Consider the following 17,316-nt stretch of genomic DNA (forward strand, 5'->3'; position numbering starts at 1 on the left):
ATCTATGTGCACCCATTGATGTCTCATGTTTGATCTTAATTTGTCATTTTATTTATATTTTTGAAGTTATGCACCTACTACAATAGTTTCCTAAGATTCGCCCATGCACACACACACACAGTCGTTGAATCTTTATAAATTTACTGCTTTTTGCACATTGGAAAATTACCATTGCCAGAAGCTGGATCTTGCTTATAATATATCTAAGCTATTTTTTTATTACAGCATCTGAAACATCAAGGCCATCCTACACGCTAAGATCATTGTGAATGATTTACAAGCGCGAACTTGGTTTGAAACATATTTACAAGAGCCATTTGGTTGCTATGGTCAGCCTCAGCTGAATGTTGCCAGCCTTCCTTGTGGTCCATTGACGGTTGAGAACCATTCTTTTCAGTAAAATCATCCCCTTGTCTAGGGAGAGAAGAAGAGTGCTGGTCTGGAGACACGTAGAGAGGTGAAAGCAGAGGGATAGCCGAGGTTGCAACTGCATCACAAGACTGCTGCAAAACGGGATTCACTGGAACATTGTCAAGATTCAGAGCCATGGGTGCTTGCCTCTGCAGCCTAGTGGGCGGTGATCTCGGGGATTCGCTCTGCCTAAACATGTTCACACTGTTCTCCATTACGTTTTCAGAATCAAGATTTGAGCAAAATAAAGAGATAGGAGGATAGGTAAGGAAAGTGATGTGAAGAGATGAAGAAGAATAAAAAGGGAGAGAGGTTTTCAGTTTTGTGGATGAATAGCGCAAAAGGAGGGGCTTTGGTTATGGTGGTGGAACATGTGAAGGAAAAATAGAAAGATGCTGTTATTTTGAAACGGTCTATAACTAAAAAGTTGCCTCCTTTTTCTTTTCTTTCGGTTTTACTTTCTCCACTCTGTTTTTTTTTTTTTTTTCTCCACTCTGTTTGGTCTCTGTTACTTGTGCCTTTTGTCATCTTTTAGTTTTTGGACAATGGCCCAAAAATGTTAGCCTCTGATGTTGGTTTCCGTCAGTACAACCGGCGGCTCATCTCTTAGTTAGTTGATAACGTTTATAGTCCAGTCGTAATACTCCTGTTTCATATTGTACATCTTTTGCCTCAATGCACAAATATTAAAAACTACTTTTTATCAAAAATATCATTAAAGTATCATTTAAAATTAATTATTTAATTATAAGCAAAAATATAATTGGTTATAAAGTTTTTAATAAAGTTAAAAATTATCTTGATTTGTGAAACATTTTATTTTGTGAAACAACAAAACTGGTCCAAGACATCATCTGTATTGAAACATATGGAATACAAACACAAACAATTCTATTAAAGAAATTTCGATCTGGATTTGATTCAGAGGTTAATTGTTTCTAGCTTTTAGAATAATTTCTGGTTTTTGTTTTTCCAAAATCTATTTTTCATTCAATCAAATTTTTTGAAAAATGGTTTTCCTAAAATCTAAAGAAACTAGTTTTTAAGATAACTGTCAATTTCTAAGCAAAAATCAAAAACTAGTTTTTCTAGTTTTTGTTAGCTGAATTTTTTTCTTCCATTTATTTATTATTGCAAACATAAATACACGTAAGGCATTATGATACAATAATAATGATAATACGTAAAACACTTTAACTAAGGTATTCTTATTGCTAATAATAATCCATTAGCACATATATGCAAGGAAATTTACATCTAAGCTTTACTATAACACAGCTTAGTTTTACTAAAACTATAACCATATTATAATATTTTTATCGAATAATAAACTAATGGTCACATTTTTATTTAATATAGTAAATTACATATATGCTAATCATAACAAAGCTTTATTGTACTAAAACTATTATGATATTTGAATGTTATTTTTGTCGAATAATAAACTGATGGTCACATTTTTATTTAATATAGTAATTTTCATCTATGCTAATCATAACAAAGCTTTATTGTATTAAAACTATTATGATATTTGAATGTTATTTTTATCTAATAATAAAATGATGTAAACAAAATAACTCCTATAAAATATAACTTATCAATAAAATAAATTTAACTATTTGAAGTTAGTCATTACAAAAATAATATATATATTGTTGATAACTTTTGGTTTTATTTAGGAAAATTAGTTTTTGTTATTTCTTTTACTATTTCAAATGATAACATTCCAAATCAAGAGGTTTGTTCTCTCGAAACCTCCAGCCTTCTTATAAAAAAAATATATATATTTCAGAAGGATTGGAGTTTGTTCGGAGGAGTAGAGAGTCCAATATCTTTTTTGGCTTTCCGGTTTCGGTGTTCCCGACCGGCCCCTGCTTCCGGCGTCGCATCTGTTCTTCCGATGGTCGTCCGGCTTTAGATTCTGAGAAGCGGTGGCTTCCATAGCACCTGCTTCGCCGACTTTGTCTCCGGGATTCGGCGGTTGAGTAGCGTCGTTTTTGCCGGCTAATTTTGATCGTCGATTCAAGTCCCTCACTTCTCCACTGACTCTCGATTTCAGCCTCCGATGGTTGGAGTTCTTTGAATTGATTGAAGACGATTTTTTCTGAAAAGACGATCCGGTTGCGTTTGCCTTCTATGAAGACTTCTTTGTTTGGATGGTCTTCACCGATCTATCTTTGTTCATGGCGGAGCTCCGACGTAACCTTTCCGGAGGAGGTGGTGGTTTCCGGCTTGACGCGTGTCTTCGAATCGTGTGTCGATTGGACACGTGGTGGCCACCGACGCTTACCTTCCTCTACGGTTTCCTTTATTTGGCTGTTGGCCCATGGAGGTTTTTGTAAATGTGGCCCGTTGTTTAGACCTTATGTATGCTTTGTTCTCTTGATGGGCTTTGTCCTTTAATAAAAATCTCAGAGGAAAAAAAAAAACATTCCAAATCAAATTTCTGCATCTTTTTTTAGTATTTACATTCTTTATTCAAAATAATTTTATTAACTAATATTATGTATGTTTTAATGATTGTATTTTTTTTTTGGTTTTTCAGAATAAGTATTTTATTTTTAAGAATAAACATTTTACTTTTAATATAAAATTCATTTTATTAATTTAAAAACTAAAAACCAAAAACTAAAAACCAAAATCTAAAACAACAATTCATGTTTTTCAAAAAACTAAAATTTACTGCAACATCAAAAACCAAAAACTAAAAGCCAAAATCTAAAAACCAAAAACTAAAAACCAAAAACTAGTAAATAATCATCACCTCAGTTTGAGCATTGAGAAACACACTTGTTTTCACGGTTGTGAAAGACAGACAATTTTAGGAAGTTATAATTGATACACCCTTCAACAAGAAAAATCTGTTATTTTATACAAAAATCCAACCAGAGTAGAGACATTGGTCTGAATCAAACGTAACACCGACTTTTCTAGAAGTATTACTATTGTCATGATCAAAACTCAGAAGTCGAACTCGCCTAACGCCTGAAAAAGTGGAGACACCAAACTGTTAGTATCTATTTATTGTTACCAGAATATATCTCTATAAGCTTAAATGTGGGGGGACACATATTTTACTTTGTTGAAGAGAATGTCCTTATCGTTTATATGCATGATCCCGTTTTTTAGATTGCACTTCCACCTGCTCTTTGTGCGAGTCACCTAATTTACATACAACACCGAACAAGTCTAGCCGTGATTAGAGTCAAGTGCAGACACCTAAAAAGGCTACATAAACAGGAGAATCATTTACCTTGTCAAATTGAGCCAAGACCAGATGTTGAGTGTTCATATCCTCACCACTTTCTAAGTCATCCAACTCGTCATCATCATCATCTTCAATGATATCGTTTTGTACAGCAACAGGAGTGCTCGTTTGGATCTCTAACAAAGAGAGATTTCACAAAAACATATTTATTTGCTTACTCTGTAGAAAATATGTTTTTTAGTTTGGCTTCTCTTACCGTTTGGAGCAGGAGTTCTGGCATCGTTAAAGTCTTCAGCGGGTCCTTGATAGCTGTATATCTGAAAAATGCCACATGAAGTTAAAAAATGAGAAGATCCTCCTTCTTTTCTTCAGTGGTGTGTTATCTAAGAAGCATTCTTACATTTGGTGTGGACAACATCTCATCGTAAGCGTCAGGCATTGGTCCATCAACTTGAGGAATGTTTGAAGATGAGCACGTGAAATCTCGTGGAACCTTTCTATCACTAACAAAGGTTATGCAGAACGCATTACCGTCAAGGTTTGCCTGAAAATCCGTGCTTTAAATCAGATGAATCACTGAGATTGCAAAGATCCATAAACTTCTTAAATGAGAGGGGACAATCTGGTTTCTCATGCTAACTATATTACAATGCAAATGCAAATGTGATGTTCTACACACGAACCTTAGGCATAGCATCGCGTGCACCATCCTGTTGTGGTATATATCCACCATTTTGATATTGTGCGGAAGAATCATCACGCTTCCGTTTTCCAGAGGGTGGCACAAATAAGTCCTGATAAGTAAAGCGACGTAAGTACTTGAAAACAACACTAATCAGATCAATCACATAAGCATTGCAAAGAGAATTTGAACGCAAAAAAAAAAGAAGCCAAATTCACAATTCCTGATTTAGCTGTTAAGTAGAAGTACCTGAGTAAACTGCGGATTAGAGTTTCCTCTCTCAGGCTCATAAGCTGGCAGTTAAGGCAGACATTTATATATCCCAAAAGAACAAACTGAGAAGTGTGTCTTTCCACTGAGAAATTAAGTTCTGGGTAACACTAGAACTTACCAACGTTGACATCAAGCCTTGGATTTAATTTGTCCATGGAGAAGGCGGTTGCTGCAATAAAGAGCATACTCTCAGTCTTTGAAAACACTTAAATTAGCTGTTTAGTAAAAAAAAAAAATAGAATTCACCATATAAGTTTGGGTCTTGCTTTAACATCAGCGTTGCTTCCATTCTCAGTTCCAGGAGTATTATAATCACTTGAGCCAGTGGGGATATTATACAGGGAGGAGTTATCAGCAGTACCAGGAAGGGGAGTCTGCAACGGTGTCTACTCAAAAACAAAATCAAGACAATAAGGCTTTCACAACACCAAGAGCAACATCTCAAAGTGGAAAAGATGTCAATAGTAGTGAAAGTATACTCACGGGAGGGAAGAGCATTTCAGCTGTAGGAGTCTCGTACTCCTCTGTACCTTCATAAGGAACATTCAGATCATGTGTAAGTGGACCTCCTCCAGGTGTTGGCCTCTGAACCAATGACCTGTCGATTGGTCCAGACAAGACTCCAGCTTGCATCATCTTCGTCTCCCATATCTACTTGGAATTAACAAAAAAAAAAAAAAGACACAATACCAACTGAAAGAGATGAACCCTAGCTACAGCGAATGAACTCCTTGAATGAATACAGAAAACTTACTCCTTGAAGCTCGGAGAGAACACTCTCACCAGGGCCTCCGTTGTTAATGAACTCCTCACGGACTTTGCTGACAACGTCTTCGATAACATGGATATACACACCGCTTGTTGTCGTAGCCATCAAACCACCTATATGCAACAAAAATAATAATAATAATAATTTACCACCTACGGTTTCGCGGAGGAGTAAGACCGAGCCTGGTAGAAAAGAGAAGAATAGAATATAAATAGGTTTGGATCAGATTCACATCGCAAATTGGACACGTGTCATCATCTACGCCATCGACTTTTTTCCAAACTTTTTTTTTTCAAACAAAAAAAAATTATTTCGGAAATTTTCAACAGAATCGAACATGTCGAACCCAAGCCCACTTAGACCAAACCAAACCAAACCAAACGGTTCGGTTATGTTGGGGTTAAAGATCCGAACATAAGCGTGCAAAAAATACAAAAATATTTATGTAAGCTTTCAATTAAACTAAATTAAAATATTGTTTGATTTGATTATATAAATTCTGAAAATGGTGTGATTTTTCCAGCTCTAATCATTATTCGCATGTAATAAAATTATTATAAACTCATTAATGAATCACTTGTAATTTTTCCTCGGGTCAAGGAGAACGGTAGTATTGTATAATCCATATTCGCATGGAACAAAATGATTTGAACTTAGTTTCAAAAAAAAAAAAAGATTTGAACTTATATTAATGTACCACTATACAGTCTATACACTACACTTGTTTACACACGTGACTTTCTCAGTTTGCTACTCCTATAGTCGTCACCATGACATTGTGTTTGTCTGGTCTAGTGGTCTGTAGTTGTGTATCATGTATATATATGGTCTTAATCGTGTAATATAAATCTGTTCATGCTGTTCTGAATTATTGTTATAGATTCCAGACTAAACCAAACAAAACAAATTTAACAAAACTAGCTCCAGCTAGTACTTCTTAGTTACTTTATCATGTGACGTTTAGGTTTTATCTCCGTTTCATATTGTAAGTAGTTTTAGGGAAATTTTTTTGTTTCAAAATGTAAGTAGTTTTCATATTTCTAGGTAACTTTTACATTTATTGAGTATAGTGTGACCAATCAAATTAAATAAACTTATTTTTGATTGGTTAAATTATATCTAACCTATTTAATATACAATACTTTTTAAAACATAATAATTTTCTTAATCTTTGTGCTTTTAGCCAAAACTACTTACATTATAAAACAGAGGGAGTATAAATGAATGTTTCTTGCATTTGCTAAAAAACGAGCCCTATTGTTTCGACGTCTGGAAGAAAAACTAGCCCAACGCTCTATAGGTATCTCTCGATCAAAACGAACAGTCGCCACAAATGTTCTGATTCCTACTTAACAACTTGGTTCTCGCAGTTTCAAAATCAGAAGAAGCTGCTACCTCCTCCTCCGTCAGATTTTCACTCTGACAAATCCAACGTCTCTCTAAACTCCATGTCCCAAACTCGTTTGTTCTTAATAAAGTTTGTTAATGTTTCTGACACTGTTCACTTTCTCTCCCTTTGTACTTTTGTGTTTGTTTTTTTTTTCACCTGAGAAGTCTGAGTTTCTTTCTTTCTTTAATTTCTTTTCGCCATTTTTCACCCCAAGAATTTCTCCGTACGATTATTTTGAGTTTTTTTTTTCTTTTTGCAATAATTGAAAAATGTTTTTGAAGCAATCCATAACGTGATCATTTTATTTTTGATTAAATCCAAAGTTCTTATGATCATGATGACATTATCGTCAGAGTCAAAAAGAGACAAAGATCGAGTGGTTCATATTTTTCCATTGGATTCTTCAGTATCTCGAATTATTTTTTCCCGCTCTAAAGAGGGAAGATTAGTTTTATTCATGTCAGTAAGGCGAAATAGTGTCCAAGTACGTACATTCTCATACACAGTATAGTAATTGTTCTATCTTTTAATCTTTAAATAATATGGCTTCATATATAAAGATAAGTTTCTGTACATCTTCATATATAGAAAATTTAGTTTTTGGCAGGAGGGAATCGTCGTTTGATCAAAATGACAAAACAAGTGTGAAACGAATACTGCCACAAGATGAAAAACATGAATATATAAGAATTAAGTACGAATTTTTTTTTTTAAAACTGAATAGATTTGTATAGCTCTTTGATGAGTTTATACTCTTCCTTATTCTCGATGAGACTTCTCTATTGTTAATGGGTTCTGCTGGACTAATTCATCTAGTAAATGTAATAAGAAATGGAATAAAGGTTACAAATCTAAAAAAATTTATCGTGCTGGCTATTGTCAAAGATCTATAACCCAATAGGATCATGCAACTTTATTGACCACATCATTACCACATCAGGATAATTGCATATTCATGACATTAGTCAGAAACAAGAACCCATTATCGTTTTGAAAAAAGGGTATTGTTGAAGTCTAATCACGGCTATAAAAGAGCATAAACGTTGCAAAATGCCATATGGAGCCAAATATATCTAAGTAGCAAATAACTATATGTGAAATACACACTCAGATCTGTTGACTAAAACCAACCTCAGATCTTTGACCAAATAAATTATCATTGGTTAGTATTTAATTATTTTCCAGACATTGAAAGTGACTATTCGATTTAATCCCAACAAAATAATTGTACGTCTCGACACATCGACCCTCCAGATTGTGGCATAATATTTTCACTTTTCTAAAAAATGTTCGATGTTTTCAATTTTATTCATCACAGACGGGACATACACATACACACTTTGAAGTTTAAATTATTTATACATCTGTATACATAAGTTATGAAATTAATAATAATATATTAATTATCAAAATAATAATAACAATAATATATTAATTATCAAAAGAATCTCTTTCTTACAATGTACTTAGTATAGAAACTTGTAGCAACAACCTAGAGTACAGAATCAAAGTGATCTAATACCAAACAAAAGGAGTGTAGAATGCATGAGATCTAAGCTAGGAATCATGTTTATGCCAACAGACAAGCATAGCCACACACCTTCTCATGATATAAAACCTTCCTTTTTGTTCTTTGGCCAAGCTACTGTACTTTTGGGTAATGGAAGATGACGATGATCCTTTCTCTTTCTTCGATGAGCTTCTGGAGATGGAGGATGAAGAAGATGGCACTGAGCATTTGGTCGACGAGCTCCGTATAAATACAGGAGCCTTTGTGGATGAAGCACTCGTTGAGAAGCTTCTAGAGAACTTGGATTTAGAGGAACTAGAAGATGACGACGATGCATCCTTTTTCGACACCTTCCACTTATCGTCCATGTCTGTAGTTTCAAGAAGAAAGTAAGGATGTAGGGGGAGAGAGATAAAGCTTCTGACTCAGTTGGAGGCCGGTCTCTTTGTGTGTTTATATATCTTATTTTATTTGATTGTGAGTTTGTTGTGATTGAGCTTAAGGGAGAAGAAGTAGTGATCTAGAGAGAGTGAGAGAGAAGAGAGATGTTTAAATAAAACTATAAATGGAAAAAATGGAAATGATGAAGGCAAGAGAATGAACTGGAATATTGAATTATTTGATTCTAAATAATACTGTACTAATTCGCTCGGCTTCGGCAAATTTGGTTGTACGAAGCCATAGTAATTAGCTTAATCAAATTTGGTTGTACGAAACCATAGTAATACAAAAATATAAACATATATTAATACCGGAATATAAAGGTTCAAATTATTTTAGTTGTATAAAACAAAGTTCTTTCTCTGACGACGCAGTATTTTCATACTATTTCTTGTCTTTTTTTTTAGCCTTTGCCATAGTTTTTCTTTTCATGACGGAAACAATGTCTTACCTTTGCCATAAATTGTTTTCTATAAAAGCCACGTCGGATAGTTTAATTCGTGCTAACAAGAAACATTTTCCGTTAGCAAAAAGGAAACATTTTCCGTAAATAAGACGTGTGTAACTGTGTACAGTATAACCTTTTAAATTAATATTTTATAAATTAATATATACTAAAAATTTACATAAAATAATATAATTTTATGGTTTCAAATTGAATTTTTGGTTCAATTAGTATATCGATAAATTAATATCTTTATAAATTAATAAAAAAATTATAATTCTGGTGTAATCTCAACATTATTAATTTATAAAGGTTTCGCTATATATCGTTGAGTATGCACATAAAGCATCCTGGTTTTATACATTTAAGGATGTCGTTAATACAACTGGATGGCTTTCCTTTCCTTCATATTTTATAAAGAGTTATTAATATTGCAGGTCACTTTTAAGTTTTTATTGTCACTCTAGGACACTTATAACTACCGAGGTACTTTCGGGTGGTTAATTACACCAATAACCTCTCAACTGTAGCAAACTGAACTTTGGCTTCTTTTTTTTTTCCGTTTCCTCACTTGTTATTTTTTTGGTGGGTTTTAAAATATGTTGAATTTTAAATTGGTAAAATATCTCTCTCTCTCTCTCTCTCAATTTTTCAGATATGTCAAACTAAACGTCGAACTTTTTTTTCCGGCAAGAAGCTTGAGGCTTTAATAATCTATACAAAAAATTGAGTTTTATGGAGTCTTAGGTTTGATGTTGCCCAGATGTGTTGTCTAAAGTAATATGGAACCAATTGACACAAGACAAGAAGAAATTCTTTAGTTATGGAAGAGGTTTTGCTAAGAGATAACAACAAGTTAACAACACAGATCTATAGTTTCTGGCTGGTGTTATCTTGCTAGATGAGGTTCTCATCTGTAATTTCTACAGCTTTTTTGTTGTAAATTTGAAAGAATTTTCGTCAAACTCAAATTGAAAAACTAAACATGAGTTAATAATGACTCATGTTTCACTTTTGTTGAAATCTGATCATGGTTTTGTTATACATGGTAACTTGAGAGGAAGGTTGGATGTGAATATGATGCTGGAGATGGTGGAGTAGAAGAATCTCAGTGGCAGATTCATCTGTTGCATTAACATGGTGGAGATTCATCTCAGAAACAGAGGAGATGATAGCTTTGATGGTTCAGCCGATTGTTGGCAGTTACAAAGCCACTGAAATCTGATTTGAGCAACGAGATAGGTGTGTTTGCAGAAGAGAAGGCAATGGGATCTTTGCACCGGTCGATGAACACTGTTTTGTTTCAGTTTTACTTTTCATGACGCTTTAGTTTGTGAATATTATAAATGTGTACACCCTGACAGAAAATAAACAATGTACATATGGATAGTAATCTTACTGTACATATAAATCTTGTGTCTAATAACATGAACGATGTGATTTCTTTTGGTTAACTAGTATATGATTATCTTTGATTATAATGAGAAGACTTGATCATCCTAACGAAAAGGCTAGATCAATCATTGTAACAAGAAGGCTTGATCATCCTAATGCACTGAAGTTAGAAGCTTGATCAATATGTCTGGTTTCCTCTTCTCTTTACTTTTATTTTGTATATATATATAGAAAATGAGCGTACAATCCAAGCTGATACAAATCAAAACTACAAACATATGTACAACCACAACTAAACACATGTACATTAAACAAATGTACATATGTTTCACAAACCCTCCCACTGACCGTACATATGCTTTATAAACCTTTCCATTCTAAATAGGATTTAAGCAACTAATATTCTTCTTTCTCTATTAGGTTAGTGCAATTAGAGAAAAAAACTTGTTTCAGGTTATAAATGTGTACACTCTGACAGTAAATAAATAGTGTACATATGGATAGTAATCTTATTGTACATATAAATCTTGTTTAATAACCTGAATGATGTGATTTCTTTTGGTTAACTAGTAAATGATTATCTTTGACCATAATGAGAAGGCTTGATCATCCTAATGAGAAGTCTAGAGCAATCATTGTAACGAGAAGGCTTGATCATCCTATTGTACTGAAGTTAGAAGCTTGATCAATATGTCTGATTTCATCTTCTCTTTACTTTTATTTTGTATATATATATATATATATATATATATATATATATATATATATATAGAAAATGAGCGTACAAGCCAAACTGATACAAAGCAAAACTACAAAAATATGTAGAACCACAATTAAACACTCATATTACACTAAACAAATGTACATATGTTTCACAAACCGTTCTACTGACCGTACATATGCTTTACAAACCTTTCCATTCTAAATAGGATTAAGCAACTAATTTTCCTCCTTCTCTATTAGGTTAGTGAAATCAAAGAGACAAAACTTGTTATAGACAATGCATTGATTGCATTATTTCAGAAATTTGTCTATGCTACTATTTTGTGCTATGACTATGTAAATGTTTTTAGGAATGTTTTTATCAACATTTTATATTTCTTTTTTAAATCTTGTTCTTGTATTTGCATATTGCAACATATGTATGGACAACATTAATGTCCACGTGTACGTATCCACATGTACACCGGTTTGTAATATCCACAGCTTACAATATCCATGTGTACATCAATGTCATGACTAAAATGATATTTTCAAGCAGGTTTTCACTCAATCCCTCAACATAAGAAAAAAAAACTTACAAAAGCGTCAAAGCTTTTATTCATGGTGTCGGAGTGTCCAAATTCTCCACCATATGGAGATGATGATTCATGGATAAGTATCGAGAAAGGGGTGAAGGAGAGCTCGCGTCGGTTACGGCGGTGCTGTGACGGTTATGGTGTTGACGATGGGAGTACAGATGAGGAAATGGGTGGATGTAATTAGAGAACTGAACAAACCTTTGTCCCACGAGTCTATGACCATCATTAACAAACCTTCAAACAATTGAGAAATCAACAATTTTGCTATGTCATCTATGTCGTCGTCGATGTCACCTACTGCCAACGTCTCCGCCGTCATCTATGTTCTCCCACCGTCGTCTATGTCACCGTTTAACCATCATCACCATCATCAGACTAGCATCTTGGTACATCTAAAAAAATAGATCGAACAACATAGATAATCATATGAAGTGAATTATGTTGGAAAAGAAATCTGAAAAGCAAATCTGGATGAAGAAGAGAGAGTGGGACTTACTATATTTTTTCACTTAACGAAATGTTTTAGATTTTGTTATAATAGAACTATGGTATACTATTTGAAAAAAAAAGGTTAGTTTTGGAATTTGTATGCTCCACATATGTGATTTCTCGTGGAAAAAAGTGAAAAACTGCTCTAATAGCTATAAGTGTCTTATAGTGTTATAAAAAGTCAAAAAGTGACTTTGGGTGGAATTGTTTCTTTTATAAATATATCGTTGGTCAAGTTCTTCTCCTTAATATATGGATGAGCTTTTTACTTTTTACTTGTTTAATTCTAGATTAGTTCCTTGATTGCTTAACACTAGGTTTGCTACGTTGGTCCTAGGAGGAAGGACTCGTGATCATCTTTTTTTGCTTTTGGAGCTCCACATATAAATATGAATCAATATGGACAAAGACGTTGTTATTATAACCTGTAAGTAATGTAGATATGTAATCAAGTGAGCACAATGAATACTATTCATACATACGTATATATGTGTTGTGGATTTTTTTGGAGAAATGTATGTGTTATAGTTTAAGGTCATTTCCAACCTCACTCTATTTCTCACTCTAAAATAGAGTTTAGAGTAAAAATGTTCCAATGGTACTCTATTTCTCACTAAAATAGGTTTACTCCAAATATAGAGTAACTTGTTTTTTTTTTGTTTATCACTCTATTTTCTACGTTAAAATAGAATATCATTGGAGTAAACTTAAACTCTATTATAGAATTATTTTATTTTAGAGTAAAAATAGAGTAAGCCATTTGGAGATGGTTAACTGAAAGTACATTTTACGCAAATGAAACTGTCATAAAGGGACGGGAACCATAAGAAAATTTGTAAAGCTGATTACTTTCTAAATCGGGTTGGTTTTAGAGTAAGCTTCCACTAAATGCAAAAAAAGAAAATGCAAACTAACATTGCGGAAGCATATCTACGGCTATATATACGTGCCACAGGACGAGGATCCAATATAAAATATTCTTGACGACCGATTCAAGTATTACTACTTGAACATCGTGCCTTGAATCTAACTACTTCTAAATTGGTGCCACTAAATAAATCTTGAAGATCAACGAATTTAAATAATTTTAAGAGAAATTTTTAGAACATATTAAAAACGAGAGACATTATTTTCATATTTATCTACAAACGTCTAAATTCTAGGCGGGGTCTTGTCTCTTGAATTATATGATGAATCAGTGGTCTACAATTATAAGAGTTTTTCAAAACGAAAACATTAACTTTTTGTGAATATTATTTAGGAGTGTTTGAAGAGAAAGGGGCAAAGAGGGACGGGAAGAAAAGTAAATCTTACGATAAAAAGTTTTGATAACGGGACCAAGAGCAGACAGCTATGGTCTAATAATATTCCACATGTTTTTTACACTTGTGTTTTCGAAACAGCCTGGGTTTCCCGAAAACAACCCATTCAAACTAACCACAGTAATAGTAACACTGCGTACGTACCTTCTACCGCTTTCATCTATGTTTTATAATACAACACGGAGCTTAAGCAAAGTGAACTATTGCACTATTGCTTATGCTTACAATAAACCATGGATAATTCGACTAGTCAAATATTCCTGTAAACTTACAATTATCTGTAGATTTATTGGTCTACCTTTTATGTTTAAATAATTAGACTCTAAATCTATTACCTATATAAAGTCTAATATGACAAATAGTAATATAAAGATCGTCAATAGACAAAAGAAAAGAAGATAAAAGAGATCTTATAATAATTAATATTTAAGTGATATTTTTTTTTATAATAAATATCATTTTAATTTTTTGTTAAAAAAATGTCACTTTACGGTTTTAATGAAAATTATACTTACTTTCAGTTGACAATTAATTAAAAACTGTATTAATTTTATAAATATAATTAATTAAAAATTACATTAATTTTATAAATAATTTTATTTATCTCGAATAATATTAATCTAAAAAATATAATTAATAATAATTTATATATATTTTTAATCTGTGTAAAAAATTGTCAGTGACATTTATTTAGAAACAAAAAAAATATTTCTGTTATTTTTTTAATCCGTACAAAAAATATCAAAATGACACTATTTAAAAACGGAGAGAATACTTTATATTTATATTGGAAACTTTTTATGCGGTATGATGAATTTATTGATAAGTTTTTATGTGATGGTGGAGTGTTCCACTTATTGCTATCACCGAGCATTACATTGGCAAGAACTATATCTAGACTCTGACTAGTTGAGTTACTGAGGCCATATAACTGCACAAACATTCCATCTATCGATAGGAAAAAGGCATATATATAAAGTCCAATACAAAAGAAAGAGGATAATCAGAGCCCAGTCCGACATAAAACAAACAAAAAGTGAATTAAGAAATACACTACAACCACACAAGTTTTAACACAAATCAAGATCATACAAACACGGCTCCGCGAATCCTTATCAATATAGATCACAAAAGCCCAGGCTAGGCTTCACATGACGTGCGCAGCACTGATATATACATAAATCGTATTCAAACCCGACCCCGTTTACAAACAAAAACTCAATCCATCCAGGAACGGGACTACTAATATAGATAATAAACTAAAGAGGGTTAGCAGCAGCCTAAGCGCAGCTTTCTTGCTGTCTGGAGGTTGCAGCCGCCGTAAAGAACAGCTCTAGATCCGGGGGCTGAAAGTAACCGTTCTTCGGTGGCTCCAATTTCTTTCCAAGGACTATCGATCTTTTCCTTCTCACGGGCGGCGGACACAGTGGATAAGCTGGTATCCTGCATTCATCACGTGTAGGCGTCTTGCATCCCACGTCATAGTCATCATCAACCACCACCTTCTCGCTGTCGTAGCAACCAAACCCTTTATCCATTTCTTCTTCTATTCTCTCGCACTCTTCTGCTAACCTCTCTTGATTAAGAGTCTTTAATTGCTTCTTTAGTACTCTAGTATTCTTGGTGAGACGTAGCTTGTTCTGGAAGTTGCTAGGGGTTGTATTGTACTTGCGGTGTAGAAACTGACACGTGGAGGAACATAATGCTACGTGGCAAAGCGTAGATGAATTCAGGTGGAAATGTTGACACACACTTGACTTGACTTGAGTTTAAGAAGATGGGCCGTTTATAATATGGCTTCTTAATTCAATACATGCCCATTTAATTACCAGAAATTCTTTAGAATTTTCATTTTTTATTTATTTTCACAAAAATAATTATTAAAAAAAAAATAATCAAAATAAATTTTATTAAAAAGTAAAATTTTATTTTTACTTTAGGGTTAACTAATATATACTTAAGGTTTAGAGTTAATAAATGAGTTTTTAGGGATATAGTTTTAAATTTAAAAAAATAAAAATTTAAAATTTAAAATTTCAAAATAAAGAAAGATTATTTTAGTCATTTTTTCGAAGACTATTTTTGTGATAAAAACTGAAAAAGTGATACTTGATAGAATTACCCTTTAATTATCACTTGGTGATTTTTTCCATGCTCATGCACGGATATAAATATTTATAAAATAAATATATTATAATAATTAATTGTTATATATTTTTAGTTTTAGGCTTATTTATAATTTGTATGAATAATTTATATTAATAATATTATATTACCTTAATTAGACATATGATTTTATATATGTTATATCTAGTCAGTTTTTTTTTTGTTTTTATAGTTGATTTAATTATTATTTGGGTATATTAAATTGCATCCATTATTTTGAATTTAACTATAATATTTTTTTTATTTTAAATATATTAAAATTATGATTAATTATCCTATTTGCATTTACGTTGGTTGTTGTTTTATATATATAAATATATTTGAGGAAAATTATGTATAACTTAAGATATATTGTGTTTAAAATGAAATATAAAATACCCTTGTTTGTAGTCCACATAGATGCGGAGCTAATAGTTTGGTTCACATAGTCTATATGAGTCTGTTGTTTGCTGACAAAAAAAATGAAATATAAAATTAACTAAAGTGTCTGATTCAAATTACGTAAATTAATATAACGATAATATTCTACAGTTTCATGCATATATATAAATTTTACAAAAGAACTAAATTATAACAATTTGTTAATATTTTCTTTTCATTTGCTAATATGTTTTGAGTCGTCCTATAATTTACATTTATAAAATAAATTATTATTATAAATTATATATTCTTATTGTAGTTAAATATACAATTTTAGATATAAGTTGTATTAGTCGAGTAACTCATGTTGTGAGTATATTGAGTTACATATATTATTTTAAATTCAAACTGAAGTATAATTATTTTTATTATAATTAAGGAAAATCAAATTAATTTTAATTATAGGTTAAATGTGCATGTAGTTTCATAAGGTTTTTCAAATTATATGTTATCTTTCTTAAAAAAATATCAGAAAAGAAAGCGATGATCGATATGGAGTTGCATACATAAGTAACTAATACATAATTTGAAGCTCATGAACACATATCAATATTTATAATAATTAAAATATTTTATAAATTTTAAATAATTTTATGCCTTAGATTTATTAAATGGTAAACTGAAATTTATTTTAAATATTCTTAAAAATGAGAATTCAGATTTGTTTTGGTATTTTAATTTTTGGCATATTAGTTCCACAAACATAAAAACATAAATTTTTTAAGCAAATTTAATTTTATGAAAACAAATAATTTTAATAATGATAAAATATAATATACATACCTCGTTAAAGTATATAGTGATGTTTTATTTTAAAATATTTTTGTAAATATTTGATCAAAAGATGTTTATTGATAATTCTTTTGATTTTTAATATCTCTTAAAAATAATCAGCTAAAACAATTGTGTGATTGTATTTTAAAAAATCATATTATATAAGTAAAATAAAAATTTATAGATTTTTTTTGCTGTAATTGAAATATATTATAGTCAACTAAATATATGAAAAATAAGTAAAACATTTCAACAATACTAATTATAAACTATTTAGTCAATTAAACATATATCAATTTATGTTACTTAATTATTTTATG

General features: G+C 31.7%; 3 protein-coding genes and 1 pseudogene across 3 annotated transcripts; all 4 read right to left on the minus strand.

Annotated features, from left to right (window-relative positions):
• Positions 1 to 57: 57 nt before the first annotated feature.
• Positions 58 to 2,947, minus strand: LOC103843944. The gene has a single exon (XM_033281782.1). It carries the CDS (start codon positions 624 to 626, stop codon positions 261 to 263), a length of 366 nt encoding a protein of 121 aa, XP_033137673.1. The 5' UTR covers positions 627 to 2,947; the 3' UTR covers positions 58 to 260.
• A 241-nt stretch (positions 2,948 to 3,188) lies between these two features.
• Positions 3,189 to 6,295, minus strand: LOC103843943 (annotated as a pseudogene).
• Positions 6,296 to 8,132: 1,837 nt separating this feature from the next.
• LOC103843942 (cell wall integrity and stress response component 1-like) lies at positions 8,133 to 14,322 on the minus strand. The gene has a single exon (XM_009120709.3). It carries the CDS (start codon positions 8,609 to 8,611, stop codon positions 8,291 to 8,293), a length of 321 nt encoding a protein of 106 aa, XP_009118957.1. The 5' UTR covers positions 8,612 to 14,322; the 3' UTR covers positions 8,133 to 8,290.
• Positions 14,323 to 14,634: 312 nt separating this feature from the next.
• LOC108870158 (cyclin-dependent protein kinase inhibitor SMR5) lies at positions 14,635 to 17,293 on the minus strand. The gene has a single exon (XM_033281783.1). The coding sequence runs from the start codon at positions 15,172 to 15,174 to the stop codon at positions 14,917 to 14,919; it is 258 nt and encodes an 85-aa protein (XP_033137674.1). The 5' UTR covers positions 15,175 to 17,293; the 3' UTR covers positions 14,635 to 14,916.
• Between the last annotated feature and the right edge of the window lie 23 nt (positions 17,294 to 17,316).

This window comes from Brassica rapa, chromosome A10 (assembly GCF_000309985.2).
Source record: "Brassica rapa cultivar Chiifu-401-42 chromosome A10, CAAS_Brap_v3.01, whole genome shotgun sequence".
Lineage (NCBI taxonomy): Eukaryota > Viridiplantae > Streptophyta > Magnoliopsida > Brassicales > Brassicaceae > Brassica > Brassica rapa.

Coding starts and splice junctions, on each gene's coding strand:
- LOC103843944 (XM_033281782.1), bottom strand. CDS start 626: ATGGAGAACAGTGTGAACATGTTTAGGCAGAGCGAATCCCCGAGATCA.
- LOC103843942 (XM_009120709.3), bottom strand. CDS start 8,611: ATGGACGATAAGTGGAAGGTGTCGAAAAAGGATGCATCGTCGTCATCT.
- LOC108870158 (XM_033281783.1), bottom strand. CDS start 15,174: ATGGATAAAGGGTTTGGTTGCTACGACAGCGAGAAGGTGGTGGTTGAT.